This window comes from Chelonoidis abingdonii, chromosome 15 (assembly GCF_003597395.2).
Source record: "Chelonoidis abingdonii isolate Lonesome George chromosome 15, CheloAbing_2.0, whole genome shotgun sequence".
NCBI classification, from domain to species: Eukaryota; Metazoa; Chordata; order Testudines; family Testudinidae; genus Chelonoidis; species Chelonoidis abingdonii.
In genome coordinates, this window is record NC_133783.1 from 55,251,050 (window position 1) to 55,273,751 (window position 22,702).

Consider the following 22,702-nt stretch of genomic DNA (forward strand, 5'->3'; position numbering starts at 1 on the left):
GTGCAAATGGGCAGAACACGGTCTTATGCATGTGTACCATGTCAGTTTCAGTTAGGGAAATTTCATCCCCCTGTGATGAGAAACTGACCTGATGAATCACTAGATTGCTGGACTGAGCATATGGAGTTTGCTTTTAACGTATAACCATTCAGACCTATCTTTCCCTCCAACTGTCAGAATCAAATGGGAGAATAAATAATAACATGAACTGAAAATAATGTTATTCATTGTATAATGCCAGCAAAGAGCTAATTGCTTAACATGAAAGTGATTTCACTGCTGTTTCACATACCCACCCATGAACCCTCCACACACACCAGTTTGTTGAGCAAGGGAAAGGCTTTGTCCACTGAAATGAACAATTACAGGAACTCAGCTACAATGGCATTATACAAATTGAAAATATTTCCCATGAGTGGAGTAGGCCGACAATCGGCAAAAAGTTAATGAACACCAGAATTTTGTTGAAATTTTGAAATCATTTCATTCAGCTCTTCTTATCAGACGCATGCAAAGTGAGTCCCCGTTTTAAACCTGCTTGACCACAATAAAATGCAATCAACACAGAAATGAGTTGACAAGTCGTTCTCTGCACATACTAAGTTGCTTTTATTAATCCAGAACTGCATGCTACAGATACTGTACAGCATGAACATTTATTCATTACAAAAATGGCTTCCAAACCATTAAAAATGAAAATCGGAATAAGAGCATAAAACGGAACAGTAACATCACAACTGTTAGGAAACATTCAAAGTATTCACAAAAAATGTTATAGTTAGCATCTTAATAAACCAGAGAAAAATCGGAGACAGTTTTACAATCGCTTCATGTCAACTACAATGGCACTGAATGAACAGATGAACAATTTTTCAGCTTTATACAGCGTTTTTTTTTTTTTGCAACATCAACATGCCTAGGTTTTTTTTTTTTGTTTGTTTTAAGTTTGCTACCTACCTGTATGTAGTAAGTGTACATAAAAGTGGCAGTCCGATTTTCCTTTTATGAGTAATCTAATATACAGAATTTGGCCCTTAAGGGTTTATACCTCTTCGTTTTAAATGCTTTCCGGACAATCTGCTACCAAACACGTCTGTTATAGGTGACATTAAAACTACATACATATCTACCTATGTAACATCACAGCAAAACATGATGAACAAAAAAATTACAGCATTTAAAAAAAAAATTAAAGTCGTTGGGAGAAAGTTAAGTCACTGAGAATTTTGGCACATAAAAATTTTGCACACGGTCTACAGTTCTAATGTCGTAGGGGATTCAATTGCAGTTCTGAATGAGAGACACTTGGCCGTTGCTATTTTTCAAACAGCATTGCTAAAAAGTCCCTTGCTAATTGTTCAAGTCTTTTTGTATGTGTAATGGCTTTTAAAGCAATATTTGTTTTTCATTTATTTATTTTTACACTATTGATCCTTTAAAATGCATTTGCAAATGTCCATTTGGTGGCAACTGTGTGTCATACAGGAAAAAAAAAAATCAAAACAAACCCCCCCGCCCCCGAAAAAATATATATATACACATTTATATATAAACTTAAAAACCTTGTACAAATGAGTTGTTATATATAAGATGCTTACACTAAGGAAAAAAAACTTTATACAATGTTTCAAGGGAAAAAAAAGGGAAAAAACATATTTAAAAATGGACAACATACAGATACAACAAGCAATCTCTAGAGCAATAAATACTACTGGTCCAATAGCGTTGTGATACTTTTAATTGTTGAGTAGCACTCCTTCCCCCAAAAAGAACAACACCATGGAACAAGGTTTATTAACACATTTTAACCCTTTTGTTTCTGTACATTTAAACAATAACAAGTAACATCACAATAAAAGTTGTTTCACACGGGGAAGAAAAAAAAAATGTAGCGGCACTGCATTCGTTGTGCCCTTAAAGGTTTAAAAACCAGATGTAAAATGATTGGTTCGCAAGCTCGTATTTAATACAAATAATGAAGAACCAACACCTTCTGCAAGGGCTGTTTCAAAATTGCTTTTTTTTTTTTTTAAATTTTTAAAATCAGTCTTTAAAACTAAGCTATCAGAACTACATAACAGTTATGTATATATATATATTTTTTTAAACGCTACGAAGACTTTAAACAGCTGTTGATAAAAATTTTGGCAGAATCATGAGGCTTTTTCTCATCTACATATTTAAAAGGAGAAATTGAAATAACGATGGGTCAAATATTGACCAATGAACTCGATAAACATCAACTAATGTAGCCATATGGCACCAATTAAAAAATAAAACAAAATTAAAAAACAAACAAAAAGAACCAAAAAAAAACCCCCAACACAATTTTTAAAAAAGCAAGGGCTAAAGAGGCTAAAGCTATTCTAAAGACTTGGTTACAAGGGATAGCGGCTGGGGCTGCGTCCCAGCCAAAGAATTACGGGAATGCAAGGAGGATGTCGAAGGTTGTGCTAACGATGAGGATGGTGCTGCTGACGGCTGTAAAGTGGCAGGCGGATGATCCAATTGCCCGTTCTGACCATTAGTAGCAGACAGGGCGCTGGACTTGCTAGCGGAGCTTTCGGTCAGGACTAAGGAGGATGGTGGCGGCATCATGGAGAGGTGTGCCAGCGGGTCAGGTTTCAATGTGAGCGAGAGAGGTTGTGTTTGTTCAGTCTGTGGTTTTGAGTCTCTTGTGGGGGAGGCTAGCATGTTAGGAGAAGAAGGAGGAGAGTCTAGTAAGCTTCCATCTGAAGAGGGTGGGCTGATGCAGCTGCCTTCACCTTGTATGTAGCGAACGCACTTTTTTTTTCTCCTAGAAACAGGGAGAGAGTTATCTGTGAATAAAGGGCAAAAACGCTAATGGAGAAAGGTATCTAAAGCAATGAGCCATCAATAAACTACCCTGAGCTCTGAACAGGTTACACCCAGAGCTTGCACGGTGCTTAAAATGTTGCTTGGTGTGTATAAGCCACTAAATCCTCTAAGGAATTGGACTTTCTGCTACCAGACTTGGAGATGATATAGATTCTCTCTCTGTTCTCCTGTTCAGGCTATTTATTAACAAGGTTCAGATTCAAGTTCTTCTAGCCCAATATACTACTCTATAAACTTGTTTTCCTAAAAAGGTCAATTCTCCCTACAAAAATTTAACCCTGATCAACTAAAAACTTTAGAGAGCTAATAATTTATCCACGTTGGCCTGTATCAAATTTTAAAAAGCTGACTGTAGCGCCATGCACCTGAAGGCTGCTTTTAAGTGACTGATCTAAAGGCTCTGAGATACACCACCTTTCCGAGGCAGCAGTAGCTGCGGACTACTGCTCATGCTTTTGTTTCTGTTAAGAACCACACCAAATCCAGAGTCAGACAGAAAGGAAATGTAATAGGAAGAACAAAAGGAAGGGAAATATAAACAAAACAATGAAAAAAAAACAGAAGAAGAACAAGATAAACAGAAAATGATTCAAAATAACAAGAATAACTGGTTATATGGCTTGCAGGTTGTGGCTTCAAATTATTTTTTTGTTTTGCTGGGAAGGAGTAGGTATTCTGGGTTGTTTTCATGTATTTTGGGGAATATTCCTTTGAGAGGCCATTCATGTAACTTCAAAGCAGGATTCAATCTCAATAAGTGAACAGTACAACAACAGCTAAAAAGATGAGGAGCAACATAGAACTCAATTCACACCAGGAATTATGGGAGTCTCACAAGAAATGCTAACCGAAAAAACCCACCAAGCCAACAAAAATAATTTCTCCTTTTTTTCCTCCCACTCCCACCCCGCACCCTTCACCGCCCATTTTGGAGCCACAAACAAAAAAGGATAGTTTCAGAATGTTTCTCTTGCCAGATATACGCAGGACAAAAAAGAATTAGGCACACCACTAAAGCATCTCACAGACCAAAATTTAGTGGCCAAAGTGACTCTGAAAGTCAAGCCACACAACAGAGTTTTTCTACAGAAAGTGCTAAAACCAGTATCACACCATGTGATTCATTTGACAAAGTTCATCAAACTCTCAGATAAAGTGAGCTGAGCTTTACAAAAAAGAAAAGAAATGACAGAATGCATTTCGAACTAATTCCACTGGATACACCAGAACAGTTAAGTGACTCGGCAATGAATGACAAAAGTTTGTTTCCCAACTAATCATGCATGGAATCTCAATGTCAGTGGGTGAATTCTCCCCCAGATCTAAGCAACTCCATTCAAGTAAATGGATTTGCATCCTCTAGTATCAACGGTGGATTTGGCCCAAGGGGTATTTTGTTCTGTCAATCCAGGTGGGAAAAATAAGCTATCTCCCAGAGCTGGATCTGACCTTCTGGGTCACGGAAAAAGATATTGTCTGGTACGATACCCCACCTCACACCTGCTTCAAGGAGGGGGTTGGCAGATTTCTATGTCATAACACTCCCTTCCCAGAGTCAAACAGACTGAGGTTCTGCTCAAAGTTCCACACAGAAAGGTAAATGGTTAGAGCTATGAGAGTTTTAACCACATTAGCCTGCAGATCAATACATGCTAAAAACTAAGACATTCATGCACTTAAAAATGTGAAAGACAGACACTCCAAAAGGGGGGCGGGAGAGAGAGAGAAAAAAAGAACAAGAGAAGAAAGAAAAAGTAAAGATGTCAGGCAGCAAACCATGCTTTATTAGGGCAAAGTTAAAAGATGGAAAAAGCAATTTGGTGGGCTCAAAACAGAACCTTGCTCAATTCCTCTATCAAATAACATTGGAAACCTGTGGTGTTAACAGTAACTGCATTAACTGGTATGGATTAGTTCTGACATTTCCCTTGCCCCCTCCCCACTGCAAAATACTCCATTTAGTTCCACATTACTTTGTTTCTAAACTGAAATTGTGCAATGCTATCATATCCACAATTCAAACCCAGGCTTTTCTGCACCGCAGCTGGACATTGGGCATGATGCCACATTTCGGAACTGCCATGGCTAATGACTATGTGGAAAAGTAGGCATTAATGTCTAAGGAGGGTCTCAGGTAGCCAGAAATCTCAGTTCCCAGCACATGGAGGATTCAAATTCTGCTTGCCTGACGCACACCAGCTCTTATGAGGTGCTGGGGTTACTTATTATCAAACCGTTGCTGACTTTGGTCCAATGCGCTCATATTCTGTCTGATCAACTCTGGGCTTTTCTTTTTTCTAATATTAGCTTGACTTTTGGCCTATGGTTGAGAGTAAGAGCCAGAGCATCTCATGGCAAAGCAGAATGTGGTCAGGGCACCACAGATGTGAAAGGTCTTCTTGGCTTAGATGTTAATACACTTTCTAAAGTCAAATTCTGCCCCAGAAAAATTAAATCAAACGCCTTTCATTTTCAGTATTTTAGCATTATGTTTCTCCCGACTTCTATTAAAAGTTCAATTCTTACTATTACAGTAAGTCTACAAACCCATTTACAAAAAACCTCCTGTTTAAAGGGAGGCCTTGCTCTAACTTCAGCTTCTTCTGGTATATTATGTGTGGCTTCAACTAGTTTTTCCATGTTCAACTGGCTCTTTGGGCCACAACAGTGTATTTTTGGTGTATATTTGTACAGCACAGAACATCCCAATAACTCATTACAAACAAAGGATAAAGTGCCAACTTTACTCAAGGGAGTAATTGTGGCTTGAGGGAAAGAACACAGAGCTAGGTCTTGAGTTCTAATCCCTTCTCTGATGCAAACTCGTGGTGTGTCCTGGGTTTCCCTGTCTATAAATTGGGGATAATACTACTATTTACCATCTCACAGGTATATTGTGAGGAATAGAGTACATGCAATGTTTTGAAACTGTTAAGAGCTATATAAATATTGTTACTGGAGTCAACATAGCATGCTCTTTTATACCTGAAGTGAAATTGGCCCTAAAACAGCATCTTGAAAACTAATAACATTGCTGTTACCAGAAATGCAAGGATGGATTGCCATGGACAATGACAAGGGTTTGCTGGGTTCCACCTACTATGACTAAAGATATCTCAGTTTCTGCCCCGTTATCAAACTGCATATCTTATAGCCTCTCTCTCAAAGATCCACTACAGCAAACTAACACTCTGTAAACAAGAAGCTACAATGGTTAGCAACAGAACAAGAAATGCAGAGACCTACATATTACCTCATGAGAAAATGCCACAATACATGCAAAATAAAAGAGTCAATAAATACAAAGCGAGGAGCTATGTCATTAAAAGGTGTGGTCCCAGGCAATGCTTACAATAAAGGTTGACCCGCAGTAAATATTTTTGAATAATCTAAGGCAAAAAACTAAGACAAGAAAGGGCTTATTTCTCATCACACACAACTAATGCGCTGCCAAACTGACAATCCTATAACTCAGATGAAAAGCCCCTTTAATGATAAAATGTAGCTTTAACAATATGATGTTGACATAAGTGGACAGAGAATGATAAGTGACACAAACATGATGTAGAGCTAGTTCTTATAATCACTCAGCATACAAAGTTTGACACACAATCAAACACATTATCTCTAGACTACATAAGTATCTATTGACACCGTTTACTAAATTAATCACGGTATAAGTTTAATTAAACACATTATAAGTGTCTTTAGTGACATAAGATTCGAGTCTTCTACTTCTTTACAGTGTAAGTGGCTATGCAGCACCTCTAGATTGGATTTCCTCCCCCTTTATAAAGCATTTTAAATTGTTATTTTCAAAAGGTATTGAATGTATGTATTGACATTGACATTTAACACGACTGTCTTTGCACTTCACACACAACTCACAGTACTGAGCATGCTTCTAATGGAGCTTATAATTCACCAAATGGAGAACAATGCAATCGTTTAAAGACATTTTATGAGCCTTCGCTTAGCTTAATGGTTAGACACACGGTACATTGTCAATCCATGTTTGTGCTTGGCATCGAGGAAAACAAAAGGAGTGTGTGCATGCACATAATATATGAACATCTAGTCTATCTTCTAAATGAGATGAAGCACATGGCAAGGGCACGAATAAGCAGGAAAGGTGAGAGAGGGAGCACTACATACAGAGTGCGGTTTTGGTTGAAATACCTACCATCATAATATTCCATATTCAAAGACTGCTTGTATCAGAACAAAGAAACAACAAATTTAACCAAATGCGGTCATTATGGAAAGGGAATGAGAAATAGAAGTAGTTGGCAACCCTCCACCAAGAAACAAGTACCTTCTGAGTTATCCATGGAACTGCAGATTTGATATAAACCCGCAGTAGAACATGGATTGTCGAAATTTGGGTTGCTAGGTGCCTTTTACTTCCTGAAAACTGTCCTACCAAAGCTGCAATTCATTCTCTCTAGAGCTCATGTGTTTACAGCTCACTTTGCTGGGTTACGCTTTCCAGAATTTCAGAAAAATGGTGTTAGAAAATAGAAATGTTACAGAAATATTTTCAGGATTTATCTGTACATTTTTAAATTTTGCAAATAGGCTAACAGAACAAGGACAATATAAGCTGTAAACACTGGCTTGTTTTTTATATACAATTGTGATGAAAACACCAGTGCTGCAGATCACAGAATCTTTTAACCCTTTGGAGACAGTGGACACCCACACATTCAAATGCAGTGTGAATGTCCACCTAAGCATTCATTTTGCTGACTGCCTGGACAGTGCCAGTTTTATGTACCTCAGGGTTTGCTTGTTCCCAGTTCTACCACCAGGGAAAGGTTATTGGTAAAGAAAGAGAAGAAATGGTATTAAATCAGCAAGAGAATTTAGCAATTAAATTTTGAGAATCAAAGATTATTAGCATTTGATGCTGTGGGAGAGAAAAGGTGGGAAGAGTGGGGGGAAAAGGTTAGAAAAAAAAATAAATCACACAAATGCACTGAGAGGACAGAATGCTTTTATTTCCCCAAAGGCCTAATTGGGTAGTGTACCTGCATGGTTTGCACCATAAACTCTGTCGGTCAAGCCCGAACAATGCCCGACACTTCTTTGGAGTATTTGCATCTGTTAGCATAAGGTAAACACAAAAAATACAAACACAATGGTGGATAGAGCTCATTTGGATGTGAAATCTTAGCTACAGCTACATTTCTCTTTAATCGTGTCAGTTTTATTTGGTAATCTCCCCTCATACCAAGGGTATGAAAGGAAGACGGCTTCCACAACGAGCCAAAGAAAAACAAACAAAAAAAACCCTAAAATGGTTACACTTGTGCATTTGCTTCACTCAGCCCACTGTCTGTAACACGTTCAATGTCTGCATTATCAAAGGGCCTTGGATATGTTCAGAGTATGCAACATTCCTTGAGAGAAGGTTGGGAGGGCAGGATTGTGTTTGCAATCACGGATCAGATATGCTTAGGCTGATGCTGTTTTACAGTGGGTTTTTGGCTAGCAGTAGCAAGGAAAGAGAGGGGAAAAAAGGCAAAACCCTTTCAGAGAGACGATAACTCACGGCAGCGTCCCACTCCCTTGTGTCTTCTAGATCACAACACAGAGCTACAAAGCAACAAGGCAGGAAAAAAGGGGGGAAAGTACCAAATAAACCAGCTGCAAACCAGCCATAGCGAGTCTGGGAAAACTATACACACCTGCAGGGGCCGCACCAGTTATTCTGTTGATCAAGGCCAAAGCGCGCTCGGCATTTCTTAGGAGCGCTCAGGTCTGAATGAGTTCAAGAAAGAAGCGAGCAGAAAAAGGAGAGAGAGAGAGAAAAGGGGAAAAAAAGAGAAAAGAGAAAAATAAAAAAAAATAAAAATAAAAAAGGGAATAAAAATCAATGACCTCATTATTAATCGCAAAATATTGACGTTTGATTTAAAAGTTAAAAAATCGTGATAATCACATTCTTATTCAACTTTTGAAATTAGCTGTTGCAATTAAAGCTGCAGTATCCCTTTGTAAAGGACTGTCTCTTCTCATTTAAACAACGGAGGGAAGTGACTGGTTTAAAATGATGGTTTTTTGGCATATTTTCTTCTCTTTTTGGGGGGACAGGGGAAGGAAGAAAAAAGAAGCTACGTATGGAGGTTAGCTCTTGAACATGCTTTTTTCTTCAACTCAGACAAACACAAAAAAAAAGAGGAGAGGAAACAAATGGATCTATTGGGATAATGCAGCTTTTAGAATAACATTCATTTTTTTAATTTTAGTTTTTTAATAATTTTCTCCAAAAAAAGAAAGAAAGAAAGAAAGAAAAAAGAATGGATAAGAAGAAGCAGACTGCAGAATGGGCATGTTAGCATCAGCCAGAAAATAAATATAAAGCATGGGGAAATGCGCCGAGTTAGTCAAGCTAGTGAACTGTGATGGATAGTCTAGAACAGAAAGGCAAAATAAATAAATAACCAAACAAACCAAAAACAAATGAAATTTAAAAAAAAAACAACAAAAAAAACCATACTGTGTAGGCATGCTGATGTGAGAAGACTTAGTGGGAGCCGTGAAAAATGCCATTAGATTAAGGAGGTTCATTACTGATTTCCTTCTATTCTTTATCAGTCTCTTTAAAGAAATACTGCATATTCAATTTGCACAGTTAGTACAACTCTGAGTTATTTTTTACTGTATTATTATTGAATAGCAATGTAACAAAAAAAAATAAAAACAAAAACAAAATTAAAAAAAATACTACCAAACATATTATATAAATATATGGACTATTTTCCCCATTTAATGTCATAAGTGTTTAACGTTAAAATCTATAATGGCAGGAAAAAAATTAAAAAGCAGTTTATAAACTATTTAAAATGACTCAAAATGACATTAGCACCTGTAATCGGAGGAAGTGAAAGGCAAGGATTTAGGAAACATTCGCTGTGTTCTGAAAAAAAAGAACAAATTATACAATGGCTTCAAAAAAATTTAATCAGGGCTTCTGCAAAATTGTCTATGAGATTGCCTATGCAGTATTTCTAATTGCCTACAGAGAATGGCAAACCTCCTTAATTTAAAATGGGCGCGATTTACCACTGTAAGGCATGCATCAGAACACACAGGTACAGCCCAAATTAATGCCAAACACATACGCGCACGCACACACACACACGCACAAAATAAGCGCACAACTTTATAACAGCAGCTTAGGTATTACAACTCTACTTCTGAAGTTAATGGCTTTGTAATTATTAAGAACAAAGTCAACTAATTTCACAAAATGCTTTACATGCAGTGATTTGGTTACTAGTTTTAGAAGGGCAGCAATAGGCAATTAATTAAAACGCATTAAACAAAAATAAAAGGCTGACTACAATAGGGATCAGCTGCCAAAGAGGCCAGGAGAAGCCCATTCCTCCCTCCCCCCCCAAAACCTAGGAACAGAAGGTTGGATACTCCACTGTTCCATTAAGCAAGGTATATTGACTTATTTTACTTACCATTGGTCTCTCCTGGCTGCTTATCCCTTTTCCTCTTCTTCTTCTTTCCCTGTATGCAACATACACAAATAGAAAGGATTTGTAAGAACTCTTTTTGTAAGACAAGGCAGAGCGGCACGAGGGAGGACTGTCCTGAAAGCTCATCCAACAGGGCTACGAATCACTGCATGGCAGACTGAGCGAAGGAGCACACTTGTGGCTCTTGCTCATCTCAGGGAAGCTAGGGAAGTGAGAGAGCCATGTGTCCCGTTCTGCCTGCTTACTGTGTTCTTAGCCCTTTATTCTAGTTGCAAAGCAGCTTCACTAGAGCCTGAAGTGTGAAGGCAGCGTCCACAAAGCGCTGTAAGTGGTCGAGCAAATGAATGAGGACTAGAAGGGGCAACTTATTATGTCAGCAGGAGGTAATAAATCTGACACCTCACTTTCCTCTACCAGACATCCCTGATGCCTGGAATGGGCCAAAACCTTGAAGAGTGGTATCCTCAAGGTGGTATAATGCTCACTGGCACATGTCCATGTTGAGAACAATGGAGAGAGAGAGAGAGAGCTCAGACTTGGACATTGAGGGCTCCTCTATTGCAAAAAGTGACTTAAAATAGGCAAGGGAGCCATACTGACATGGAAAAGCTAACATGCAAGAGTGCTGGTTTAGGAAGCCAGCAACTGTAGTCAAGGGGAAAATAAAATCAAACCTATGCTTTATCTAAGACAGTCTACAGATTCTGCCCCATGGAAAAACCAAGGAACTGTAGGGTTTTACTAACCGTAGGTCCTTTCCCAAACAGTACCTTCCAATAAGTAACTTGTCGTGTGCTGTCAAAATCCAAGAGAATGAGGTGGGTGATGGTTGGGATATTTTGCTCTTCTCATACTCACCTCAAACAGCATGGGACAGACCATGAACGCAATGCTACTGTGAATTTTGTGGAAACCTAATTACTATTTTGACAAGGGGAGGGTTGTAAAGGCTGACTATGGTCCGGAAAAAGGGATCTCTTCTCTAGTAAGTAACCTTTCCTTCCCTATGTATCCCTCAGCATTGAGCGATACAGCTTGAAGAGCAATACAAACACTTCGAAAAGTCTCAAGGCTGGAGCAAAGGGAATAGGATTCTTTCTTGGGTCTCTGGATACCCAAGCAATGATTTCCAGCCCAGCTGAGTGGTCCAGAAGCAGCACAGTGATCTTGGAAGAAGCAGGAGTAAGAAAAATTGGTGAAAAGGCATGAGGGAATCACTCAGGCCAGAAGTCTCCTATGGCCAAGAGGAAACAAGCTACATGTTCTCAAAGTAGGAACCTTGCAGTGCTTCTAAAGTCCTGGCTACATCTAAGGGGAGGACAGAAAGTTCTCCTAGACATGGGATGGTTAGTCTTCAGTAACTTGATCTGGCGCCTATCTAAGTGGTTAATTTTGGGTTTTAGCTCAGCATCTCCTCTAAGATGTTTATGGTCTACTTGTAGGAAGCAAAAATGTGAATGCTCTTTTGAAGCTGGAGTTTAAAAATCCTGTAGGCCTCCGAACTTGTCTTTCCTTGCCTGGTCTGGTAGTAAACTGCCACTCTGCTCTCTTGGATGTCACAAGTACAGTCTTGTTCGGGAGAACCTTTTGCTGATAGGGAAGGCTATGTGTGCAGGCAATTTTAATGGATATGCCTGTAATTCTGTGGCCAAGTTACTGCTATTGGGGAATTATCTCAGTCACATCTCAAGTGATTTTCAGAGGGGAGTTGCTATCTTTGGCTATACTTCAGGTAAAACTTTAGAGGCCATCTCTTTAACGGAGGACTGCTGGTGACATTCCAGTCACGACACCTACAGACTTTGGAAACAGAGGGTACGTCTACACTGCACGATTATTTCGAATTAGCTTAAACCGATATTACAAAACAGATCTAATAAAATCGGTTTAGCGCGTCCACAGTGGGATCACGAAATCGATTGTTTGCGTCCATGGTCCAAAGCTACCATCGATTTCAGGAGCGGTGCACATGGAGCTGTCCTCAGCATCGCCATAGTCCCACTTCCGGTCTGAGAGCCGTCCTGCACTGGGCAGGAGAAAACATTTGCCCGGGTGGTGCTGATACAGTCACCCCTCCCTTGTGAAGGCAGCGACAACCTTTGGCGCCTTCCCAGAGTGCATGAGCAAACGCAATTAGCACACAATCATGGAGCCGTGATATCACAACGGTTCCTGACCGTGTCAACACCTCGCGTACTCTCTGCCAGCAGCATTAGTACACAGAGGGTGACATTACAGATCAGAAATTATTTATTTGTACTTCTCTTTCACGGTGGAGGTGAGGGAAAGACGCGAGGCTGCCGTGAACACGCAAGACACCGTGTATTCAAGCTAAGACATTGGGCCCTCAAGCCAAGTATGCAAGATAGTTTTCAGAGTCTGCTGTGGAGACTGGTAGCTGTTGTCACTCATACCCCCTCCCTCCCTCCATGGCATCCGTTTTGGTCTCTGGCTTTCCGTTACGGTTGTCACGCACCGCGTGTTCCTGGAGTTTATTTTTCAAACGCTTTTGGCATTTCCTGTTCTTTAACGGGAGCTCTGATAAAACGATTTGTCTCACAACAGCGATCGATCTAGTATTCCGTAAGGTTCAATGCAGGAGTACTTTTGCATTTTGACTGCATCGCCACCCGTGCTGTCAGAAGCTGTACACGTGAAAGCGGAAATGAATCATTCTAAAGGTCTCGGGGCTTTTCCTGTATTTTACCGGCATCCGCAGCTGAGTTCGGATTGTGGACAGAGCGTCAGTGGTGCACTGTGGATCCTCTAGGAGGCCAATCAATGTACGATTTCGTCCACACGACCCTATCCGAGTTATCACTTTCGAAAATTTAAGCGCTACTCCTCTCGTCTGGGAGGAGTTCCGAAATTGATTTAAGGAGCCGTTTAACTCGATATTAATGACGACGTCATGTGAACGGGTACAGCGTTAAATCGGTATATCGACCATTAAACCGATTTAAAGTCGCAGTGTAGACCTGGCCAGAGAAGTGACACTTTTCTAAGCAGTCCGGAGGCAATACATCACACACAAAAACAGGGCTCAAACTCCACTTTCATTTACACTGATGTAAATTCAGAGTAACTTCACTCAGTGGAGTAGCTCCAGATTTACAACTGAATTTGTTGTTACAATTTGTAACCGAAATCAGACTATTTACCCAGGCTGGTACATCTGTGATTCTTATCTCAAGAGGCACTTGGATAGGTTAACAGACTGAAAAGCGCTCCAGAGGAGATTTATTTAATTTTTGCAGTATGTTTCAGAGAGAATTCAAGGGTTGTTTTTTTTGTTTTTTTTTTCCCCCCAGTTTGAGAAATCAGAACACTATCAGACAAGGGTCAGCCGGGACACAGACATGAGTCTGCTCCAGCACCTCCTTTGCTTGTAAACACACTAAAAAGAGGGAGTGGATTCTGAGCCACCTGACCTCATACCAACTGTACCAAGTCTTCAAGCCAGATATCAAAGAACTATAATTAAAAATGGCTGAGTATGTTTTTGCCAAGGATATTTTTGGTCCCTTATCAACATGAGCTTGGGAAACTCTGTTCCACAACACTGGAGAAAAGATGCCAACAGAGTCCCTTCACAATCTCTTAAAGGAAGAGGGAAAATCATTTAATTTCAAATTTCTGCACCATGAGAAGATATTTGATTATACGTTTAAATTGCAAAGATGGCAGCTCTTAAGGTGCCTCAGAGCCGACACATTTCTCTTCTTTGCCTCATTACTCTACTTAACCGGAGATGGCAAGGTCCAAGGATTTTTCCATCCCTACGCTATGCAAGTGCTCTGGCTATAACAGATCTAGATGTGCATATAAAACACTTGCTGTCTATTTTGGCAGGTTCTCTTTCTCTCTCCAGAACTAAGTCCACTTGCCCATTGGACTTTCTTATACTGATTCTCCTGTTAATATCAAAGGTGATGTTGCTGGACCCATTCAGTATCCAAAGGAGTAGCATAGGAACTCGGCTTTCAAAGGTAGCATAAATTCACACTACTTCCCATAAGAGTTTTGTGATAAATCCCATCCCTCTGTTGGAAGTTTGTCCATAAGCGCCCCCATTTACCAAGTTACTATAGATCAGCACTCCTAGCCTTGATGGTTCAAAATCCACAGGCTTTGCAGAAACTTCCCCCCATCCTTTCAGGGTGCAGAGGAAAAAAAGGAGGCCTGCTAACACTGAATCCCACGTACCTGAGGTAGAGTATCTCCATAGTTTATATTGAGGCCTACAGGAGATATGGTTTCTCATATCAGTATGTGGAAGACTGAATGTGCCTTCTGACACTGACGAGACACTGACAAGGCATTCCCCAAATCTGCCTGAACTGAAGAGGAGGCTGAAATCTGCAGCTGCTAGAATGTGCTGCTTGCATCTCTGAAGAGATGGGCTATGTGTATCTAAGTGTCAATGCTTGATGTGAGATTGCTGACGATGGGGTACGATTTAACAAGCTTTGGCACCCCCATCATGATCTCTAGAAGGCCTGTTGTCCAAAGAAAGCCTGAGGGGGGAGGAAAACTCCAAGAACTCTGAATGGAGCGAAGGAGAGAGAGAGAGAGCAAAAAAAAAAAACCCAAAACCTTGTAGATGTGTCTGTGTGATGCAAGGCTATTGAGCTCTCCTACTGAAGCAAGGTTCCCTCTGAAGGTCAGGGGGGAACACAGCATCAAGCCGCTGGGAAAGCATCAGCTTTCTCATCCTGTCCTTTTTAGCTTGAGAAGAAAGGGTTTCTCTGTGCTCACATGCTGAGGACAAATGTAAAGGTCCTAAACATTTAAGACACTGTACATGCCCATCTGTCAGCGACAGTCACTAAAGCAGAATGAACGTTCCTTGAAACCTCTTTTAAGCATACGGCAGGTCCTACCTCTACTCCTTATTGAACTCCCAAGAGGAAATCAGACTACACAGTACCAAGAACTACTCAGCCCTATGGTCTGATGGTCTCAGTCCAGTCCTTACCAAAGAGGATGCGTTTTCGGTGGAGGAGCTGGAATGAACTACCTCTGGATCCTAAGAAAACACCTCTCCTCTCCTCCCCCTCTAAGAGGATGCACAAGTATTGTTTTATGCTCAGAGAGCATAGAAAGATACGGAAGAAAGGAGAGGAAGAGCTGGAGAATAAAGGTGGCTGTGAGAGAGGAGATGAGAGTATTTTGATACCACAAATGGCAAATATAGTTATTAAAATGGCAATCTAACATTATTCTAGCACAGAGATATTTGGCATTCTATAACAATGACTGCTACCTTATACTATGTTGCAGACTGTGAACTCTCTAGCCTGCTCTGTACACATCTGAGTGCACCTGCACATACAGGGATATGTAGCCATATACAAAGTGTGCAGTTTAAATGATTAGTGGCAGAGCAATGTTTCTGGCTATCCTAGGAACCGATTAGATACAAAGAAGACAGCAGCAAAAACAAGCAAACAAAAACGTTTACTAAATGCAATTGGCATCAGTTTTACAGGCATGGCCCCCAAATCTTCAATGAGTTCTGCAAGGAAATACTCCACTAGAGTCACATTCCGGGATCATGGCCTTGGATGTTTTCAAATATCGTAACAACTATATTATTGGGTAAGGAGATTTTAAAGCTTCTTCCAACCCACGTGGTTGTGACAGCTACAAATCTGTTAAGAATTTTGGGAGGAGGGAATTATCTTTTATACATACAGATCTGAAAAAGAACTTGGTGTGTTTCGTAAGCTTGTCTCTCTCACCAACAGAAGTTGGTTCAATAAAAGATATTACCTCCCCCGTTTTGTCTCTCTAATATCCTGGGACCAACACAGCTACAATTATACTGCATGCAAGAAGTTTGGGCTCAGTCCTGTAAACACTACTACCAGATGTAGAGAAATGCATGACACTCAACAGTAAGTGTTTGCAGGATTGGGCCTTAAGCTTGAAAGAGGAGATTTTATGCATATATAGTGGACATATCAATCATTAGGGAGAACTGGGATTGTACTATCACAAAGCGCATTACGAAATGAGCCTTTGGCAATCCTCCTGGGGCTTCCCAGTGGAAACGGCCACACAAAAGAAAATGAGAACTTAATCTCTCATCTGCTTGTATGTGCTAGGCTACTGATAGCCTTTCACCGGGAAAAGAAAAAAAAAATAGTCGAACCACGGAGGAATGGTTCAAAAGAAAAATATGGGAGGTGGCTGCTAAAGACCACTTATGTATCCATCAAACTAGATAGAGAAATGTGGTTACCATTTATTTGATACTCAGACAAAGTACATTCACCTGCAAAAATACCGGCACACTTGTCAAATTTTATTATTATTAACATGTGATCGACATGCCTGGTCTGCTAAATATGTTGTAATCAGAGATTTCAGTCCATTTAATCAAATCACTAGAAATGACATCACTGGTGTTATAATGATGTTCATACTGTAATATAGTAAAACCATGTTAAAACAGAGAGATCTGGTAACTGTATTCCTGTGTAACATTTCTTTAAACAAAAACTCGCTGCTGTAACGATTATCGTTTTGCTTCTGATATTTACATGCGAGGATTTGTAAACCTGTTAATACTTCCCAAATATGGGATGAAGGGGCTTTACTAAATTATTGTGTTTGGAGGTTTTAAAGCTTCTACCAAGCCCCAGGATTACAACAGCTACCAATCTGTTAAGAATTTATGGATTCAATTCTGTAAACACTTACACCAGACATAGTGCTTAATTTTCATGGAGGAGAGCACTACATTCAATAGTAAGAGTGTTTGCAGGACTGGGGACTAAGTTGGGAACCAGATAGCTAACAACAGTACATATGCTGTGAACAGACTTTCTTAAGTGGGAAAATAAATAAAAATCAACCTGAATACATCCCACCAGTTGGTTGCAAACTGCAGTCTCAAGGTATTTGTGTAAAAACACCAAACAATAGAAGCGTAATAAAACATGGCTACAGTAAGGCATAACATATGTGAAATATACAACAGTAGAGCGTGGAATAATTTATGTTAGCCCCACTTCAGAGCAAGACTTTCAAACATGTCATGCGTTGCCAGTCCTTCTCTGAAGCTAGGATAAGTCTTTCTTCCACTTTCCACTATACTCTCACACACGTAAGCACAAGACACTAATGATTCATTTTTGGTGGGGACGAAGGAGAGGCATCGTGGGGAGAATTTTTTTTTTTTTTTTTAAATGAGCACATGCCTAAAAGCATCTTCCAGAGGTAGGCAGACACCCTGCAAGATGTCTTCACAGAGGTCTAGTCACATACCTCAATTCTAACCTTTTACATCCTTTGCTATCCCAGTGAGGGAGCCTCTTCCAAGCAGAAGGCTGTCAATTGTACCCAATTGTTTTGGCAATGCGGGTGGAGCATCCGCTCTTGTTTCCAGATTGGGGTCCTGAGACGTCCTTTCAAAGTAGTGCTTGTGCGGGGTGTGTGGACGTAGTTCAGCAGGTTCAAGGAAAACAATACATTTCTACAAACTCTACTACTGAAAAAAATATCCACCTACATAGCCACCTACATAGTTATCCCGTGCGGACCAGCCTGGGTAAAGCTGCATATGGAGCTGTCGTTCCTTTCTTGCTAGCTCATAGTATTTAGCCTGTTCTTCTCTGGATAATGCATGCCACTGAGGTTGGAGAAGAGAAAACAGAATCAAAAGCACAACTTTTTAAAATACAGTACATCAGTAACATGCTCTGTGCGTGCGTATATCCATTTTCATAAAAACACCAGATAAAAATAGATAATCTGGCACACAGCCAGTTAATATTTTATTTACGACTCTGGTTTACCCAGCTAGGAGAATGAATTAATCATTTATATTCATTCAGTCCTTTTGTTTCTCTGAAGATGCGCCCAAACCATGATCATTTGTTAACGGGACCAAGATCTGGTTTTGGAAAAGCATCCCCTCCTCATTATTCCCATACTCATTCCCATGTTCCTTTTTTTCCCCTAGTCTATGAGGGTGCTAGTCCTTGTATTTACATTCTTCACAGACACCCTCCCTTATTCCCCCAAAAACCACAGTGAGCCATTTCTAGGACCAAAATAACATGAAATCTGGGATTTCAAGTCCTTAGACCATGGAAATAGCAGAAAAAGAATAGATCTCATTATTATTTTAGTCCCACAAGTGGCGCCACATAGCAAAATATGCTCATGAAAACAAAACATAAATACAAGCAGGAAGATATTTTGGTTGATTTTGATTTTTGTTGAAATAGATGTTTCAACTCTATACATGTATCAAAATAATCTAGCAAAACAGACTCAGAATAAGGACAACACACTCTCTCTATCTTTACAATAGATTTTTTTCCTGAAGACTTTCACCATATGGTTCTCTCTTTCTCATTTTGGTTACATTAATTACCTACCCTTCGACCAAGGATTTGATTGATGGCTGCACTCTCTTTCAATGTGCATTCTGCTACCACTTTTGCTCTCATTTCCTTCATATACAACATGAATGCATTAAGAGGTTTCTTTATGTGTGGCTTCTTTTTCTCTTCTTCTTTTTTGGAGTCCTGATGTTTTCTGGATGATGAAGACAAAACAGACAAAAAATCTCATAGTGAGAACTCTCGCAAGTTCATCATCCTCATTGCCCTCAATCTCTATACATAAACCCTATTAAACACAGCTCTGCAGCAACACTACCTTCATTTTATATTGAAATTTCTGCAACTGGTCACTGAAAACTAGAGTAGAGTAAGCTGGCTGCTACATGAGAACCATTTCCACAGTCTTACAAGAAACTCACTAGGTGTATAGGTAACCTAGCCAGGTCTATTTTTATCCCTTTAGAAAACAGAGATAAGGAAAATAGGCCCAGATCCTCACACTGGAATCAATGGGAATTAGGAGACTAAATACCTTCGAGAATCTGGGAATATCGTGCCTAGCAAAATGGAACCATGGTCCATGACTGGGTTTCTTAGGCATTAACACAATGCAAACAATAACAAAACACATTCCTGTGCCCCCAGATATCACCTATATGATTAAATGGGGAAAAAATACTCTATCCAGAGGTGGGAGTATCAGGCGTGTTCTGAGTACAGGGCAGGAAAAACAAGATTTTCCTTAATTCTAATTGCAGAGCTAACACTAATTCCCTCGGTGGCTTTTGGCAAGTCACTTATGCTCTTCACTGACACCTCACCCCACCAAAAGTAGCCTCTAATTTTGGGTACCCTCATCTCTGGGTGCTCAGTTGAATGCACTTATGTATCTCAAGCTGGACATTTAAAAAAGAGGCAGACAAATTTATTGGACACTAACTATTGGACATCTTGACTAACATACTCCATTTTCCCCAGCTACTCACCTACTTCTCAGGAGTGTTACAAGGAAATAAGTTATTATTATTATTTTGATACACAAGGCCAATACAATTATGGTCAATTACGTTTAGAAAAACCAATCAAACCTGTTCACATATATTTTACAATAAAATCATAGCAAAGTAAAGCTGGAATTTTAAAAACTACGTGTGAAACACCCCTCCCCACCCCCTTGCAATTAGATTGTTCTAAAAATAAAACTATGAATGTGAAACTTACGAGCTGTGGAGTGAGCCAACATCGCTCTGGGAAGATTCCTGTTTGACTGTTGGTGTGACTATGGCCGGATGAGGGATTCCAGTCGTATGTAAACTATGATGTGGCGGGACCATATGTGGAGGAAACCTAGAGGAGAGAAAGCTGTGTAAATCGTCAGAATAAAAATGAATGAATGGGGAGGGATGTGTACACGCATAAAAAAAAGACACATAACAAGCACATGACAGCTAGACAACGCATATGAAAGCAGCAGCATTAATTAGTGATAAATTAAACATAATGATTCTTCTAATGTCATTAAAACCAATCTTCCCCTTCATTATCATTACTGACATGAGACATTATGATTTTTAATGTCTTTAACAAAAGGCAAGTTCAACTGACGAACTTGGATGGAAAAGTGGAATTTCAGCTACTTGCAGGGAAAGCAGCAGTCCATTGCTTTATTGTAAAATTACTAGTGGCAACTAGTGAACCAATTTTTATAGTCGTAATAAGGTTGAGAATTAAGTATGACATCTTTTGTTGCATATTGACAGCAAAATAAAATATTCATGCTGCCATGATTTATATGCATTTTTGACAGTCCTTGTACATGCCTCATTAGCCACATTTTATGGATGGAGCAAAATCATATATTTATTTGTGTTTGGTTAACCTCTGCGATACACTGCTTTACCAGAAGGTGGGAAGATCAGGGAATGAAGTGAATTTTGAACCATTAGGTTTACATAGGAAGGCTTAAGCTCATGTAAAAAACAACCAAACCTCAAAAAAAAATACCTCAATATTTTTTTTAAATTACAAAAATCTAGAGAAACTATATCTATTCTAATTCACATCGTTAAATACACAGACACAGGCTTCGATCCTACAGCTGGATCCATAGGGAAACGTGGTCCATTTTTGTGAATCTAACTGCAGCATCAGGGCCATAAAATATACACGTTAAGGCTATTTTAGGCATACTCACAGATAACAAAAACAAGCTTTCAGAGGAGTATTTAGCTTTATTATTATGACTCAGCGGTCTAAAAAGGTTTCATAGTAAATAGGAAAAAGCATGACCCCAATTTTCTCTCAGGCAACCTCACTGAAGACAATGGGATCTCACAGGATGCAAACTGGCCTAGACTTTTGGGCCAAGTGGGATTTTACACTCTACAAAAACTCCAACCCCAAAATGGGCTAGAAACCAAAGTTGTGTGTTCTCTAAACGATGTTTGCTATGTGGAAATGCCTGGGTTCTGAGAGCAGCTTGGCCCAGTGACAGTTCCATATGTGTGTAGTACGTGTACAGCTGTACTCTGTAGCTATATTGTATAGGCTAAGAACAGGATTTTTCTTCTACCATGTGCATACAATGACTTTTCCTGCTAAATATCTATGTTGATATTGCAGCAATCTATACACTGACTGCTATATTAAATATGAACCTGTGCAAAGATCAGAGGTGTGACAACAAGATTTCATGGCATTTTTTAGTTAATATTCTACCCTATATTAATACATTCTTTAAGAACGCACTGTCTAAATACTTTATGCTGCATTTACGGAAGGACATGGAGCAACCCTCTGGTAAATAACTTTCCAGTACAGCTTTGCAGACTTTTTTCTACTTCCCTGTGGAGCTCAGGATCATTAGGAAGAAGAGGTGTTTTGGGTCTGATGGCAGAGGTGGGAAGAGTGATCCGACTGACAAGGCAGGAGAATTCAAAGATGGTCAAAGCTTTGGAGAGGGAATTCAGGTCTTAGGCAGAAAGAGGTGGAGAAAAGGAAGGTGATTTGGCCGTGATGGTAGGGGAAGAGGAGGACAGGGAATAGACTGTGCTTATTATTCTTGACTTTTACTGTTGGTACCAAAGAGCCCTCATTGGCATGGGTCTCCAAGGAGGCTGTTCAACCACTCTTGTGTCACAAGGTCTCTTCCCCGGCAGCAGTGGAACAGAACATTTGAGCAGGGAAAGGAACTTTCTCTCTGCCCAGGTTAGCACTGTTGACAACATACTGGTGCGGGAGTCAGCAGACCGTGGTTCTCTTTCCATTTCCACTACTCAGCTGCTATATAACCATGGGTAAGTCACTTCATTTCTCTGTGCCATTTTCCCCGCTCCTATCTCTTGTCTGTGTGGTCTACCTAGATTGCAAGGGACTGTCTGTCACTGTGTGTCTATGATCTTGGGCCTGTAGGCTCTAACAGGATACAAATAGTGAAAATAATCAAAGAACAATTGGAGAAACTCACTATGATAGATCTATAGATATATATACACACACAAATGACACACACCACTTACACAGTATATTACATTGGGTCAGAAAATCTCAGTTGAAACAAAATTTCAACAAAAAATATTGGTTTAATTTTTTTTTCTTTTGACAGAATGTTTAATAGGAGCTGGTCAAAAAATGAAAAAAAAAAAATCTACCTAAAAAGTAACCATTTTCTTACTTTGTATAGAAATTTCAAAGTTTTCAAAATTTCGGACCAGCTCTTTTAACTGTGTGTGTGTACGCACACATTAATTATATGTATGCATGCATGCAGGTGTATATACATACGACACATATATATTGGGAGAAATCCTGGCTCCATTGCAGTCAATGGCAAAAACTTATAGTGGAGCCAGGATTTCATCCATCATATTTTACATTTCAAAGATGTGGCAACCTCTATCAACAGGCAACTACCACTGAATAATCACTTGCTGATAGGTAAACTTTAGAAGTGGCATCTGTCCAAGGGAGGTTTTGTGTTTGCCAGGAACT

The 22,702-nt window shown here is 39.7% G+C and overlaps 1 protein-coding gene across 38 annotated transcripts in view; it reads right to left on the bottom strand.

Annotated features, from left to right (window-relative positions):
* Window positions 1-585: 585 nt before the first annotated feature.
* Window positions 586-22,702, bottom strand: part of TCF7L2 (transcription factor 7 like 2) — a 198,123-nt gene continuing 176,006 nt past the window's right edge. For 4 of the 38 annotated variants that reach the window (XM_032793549.2, XM_032793545.2, XM_075072564.1 and 1 more), the window contains 7 exons: window positions 19,934-20,074; window positions 18,746-18,905; window positions 17,872-17,991; window positions 10,335-10,383; window positions 9,731-9,781; window positions 7,890-7,962; window positions 586-2,797 (listed from right to left, as the gene is read on the bottom strand). In XM_032793549.2, the coding sequence (XP_032649440.1) occupies window positions 2,362-2,797; window positions 7,890-7,962; window positions 9,731-9,781; window positions 10,335-10,383; window positions 17,872-17,991; window positions 18,746-18,905; window positions 19,934-20,074 (1,030 nt within the window). In that variant the 3' untranslated portion in view covers window positions 586-2,361. Of the gene's footprint in view, window positions 2,798-7,041; window positions 7,071-7,888; window positions 7,963-8,545; window positions 8,623-9,730; window positions 9,782-10,334; window positions 10,384-17,871; window positions 17,992-18,745; window positions 18,906-19,933; window positions 20,075-22,702 lie in introns of those variants that run through there. The other 34 variants (XM_032793554.2, XM_032793553.2, XM_032793563.2 and 31 more) reach the window with 29 other exon arrangements.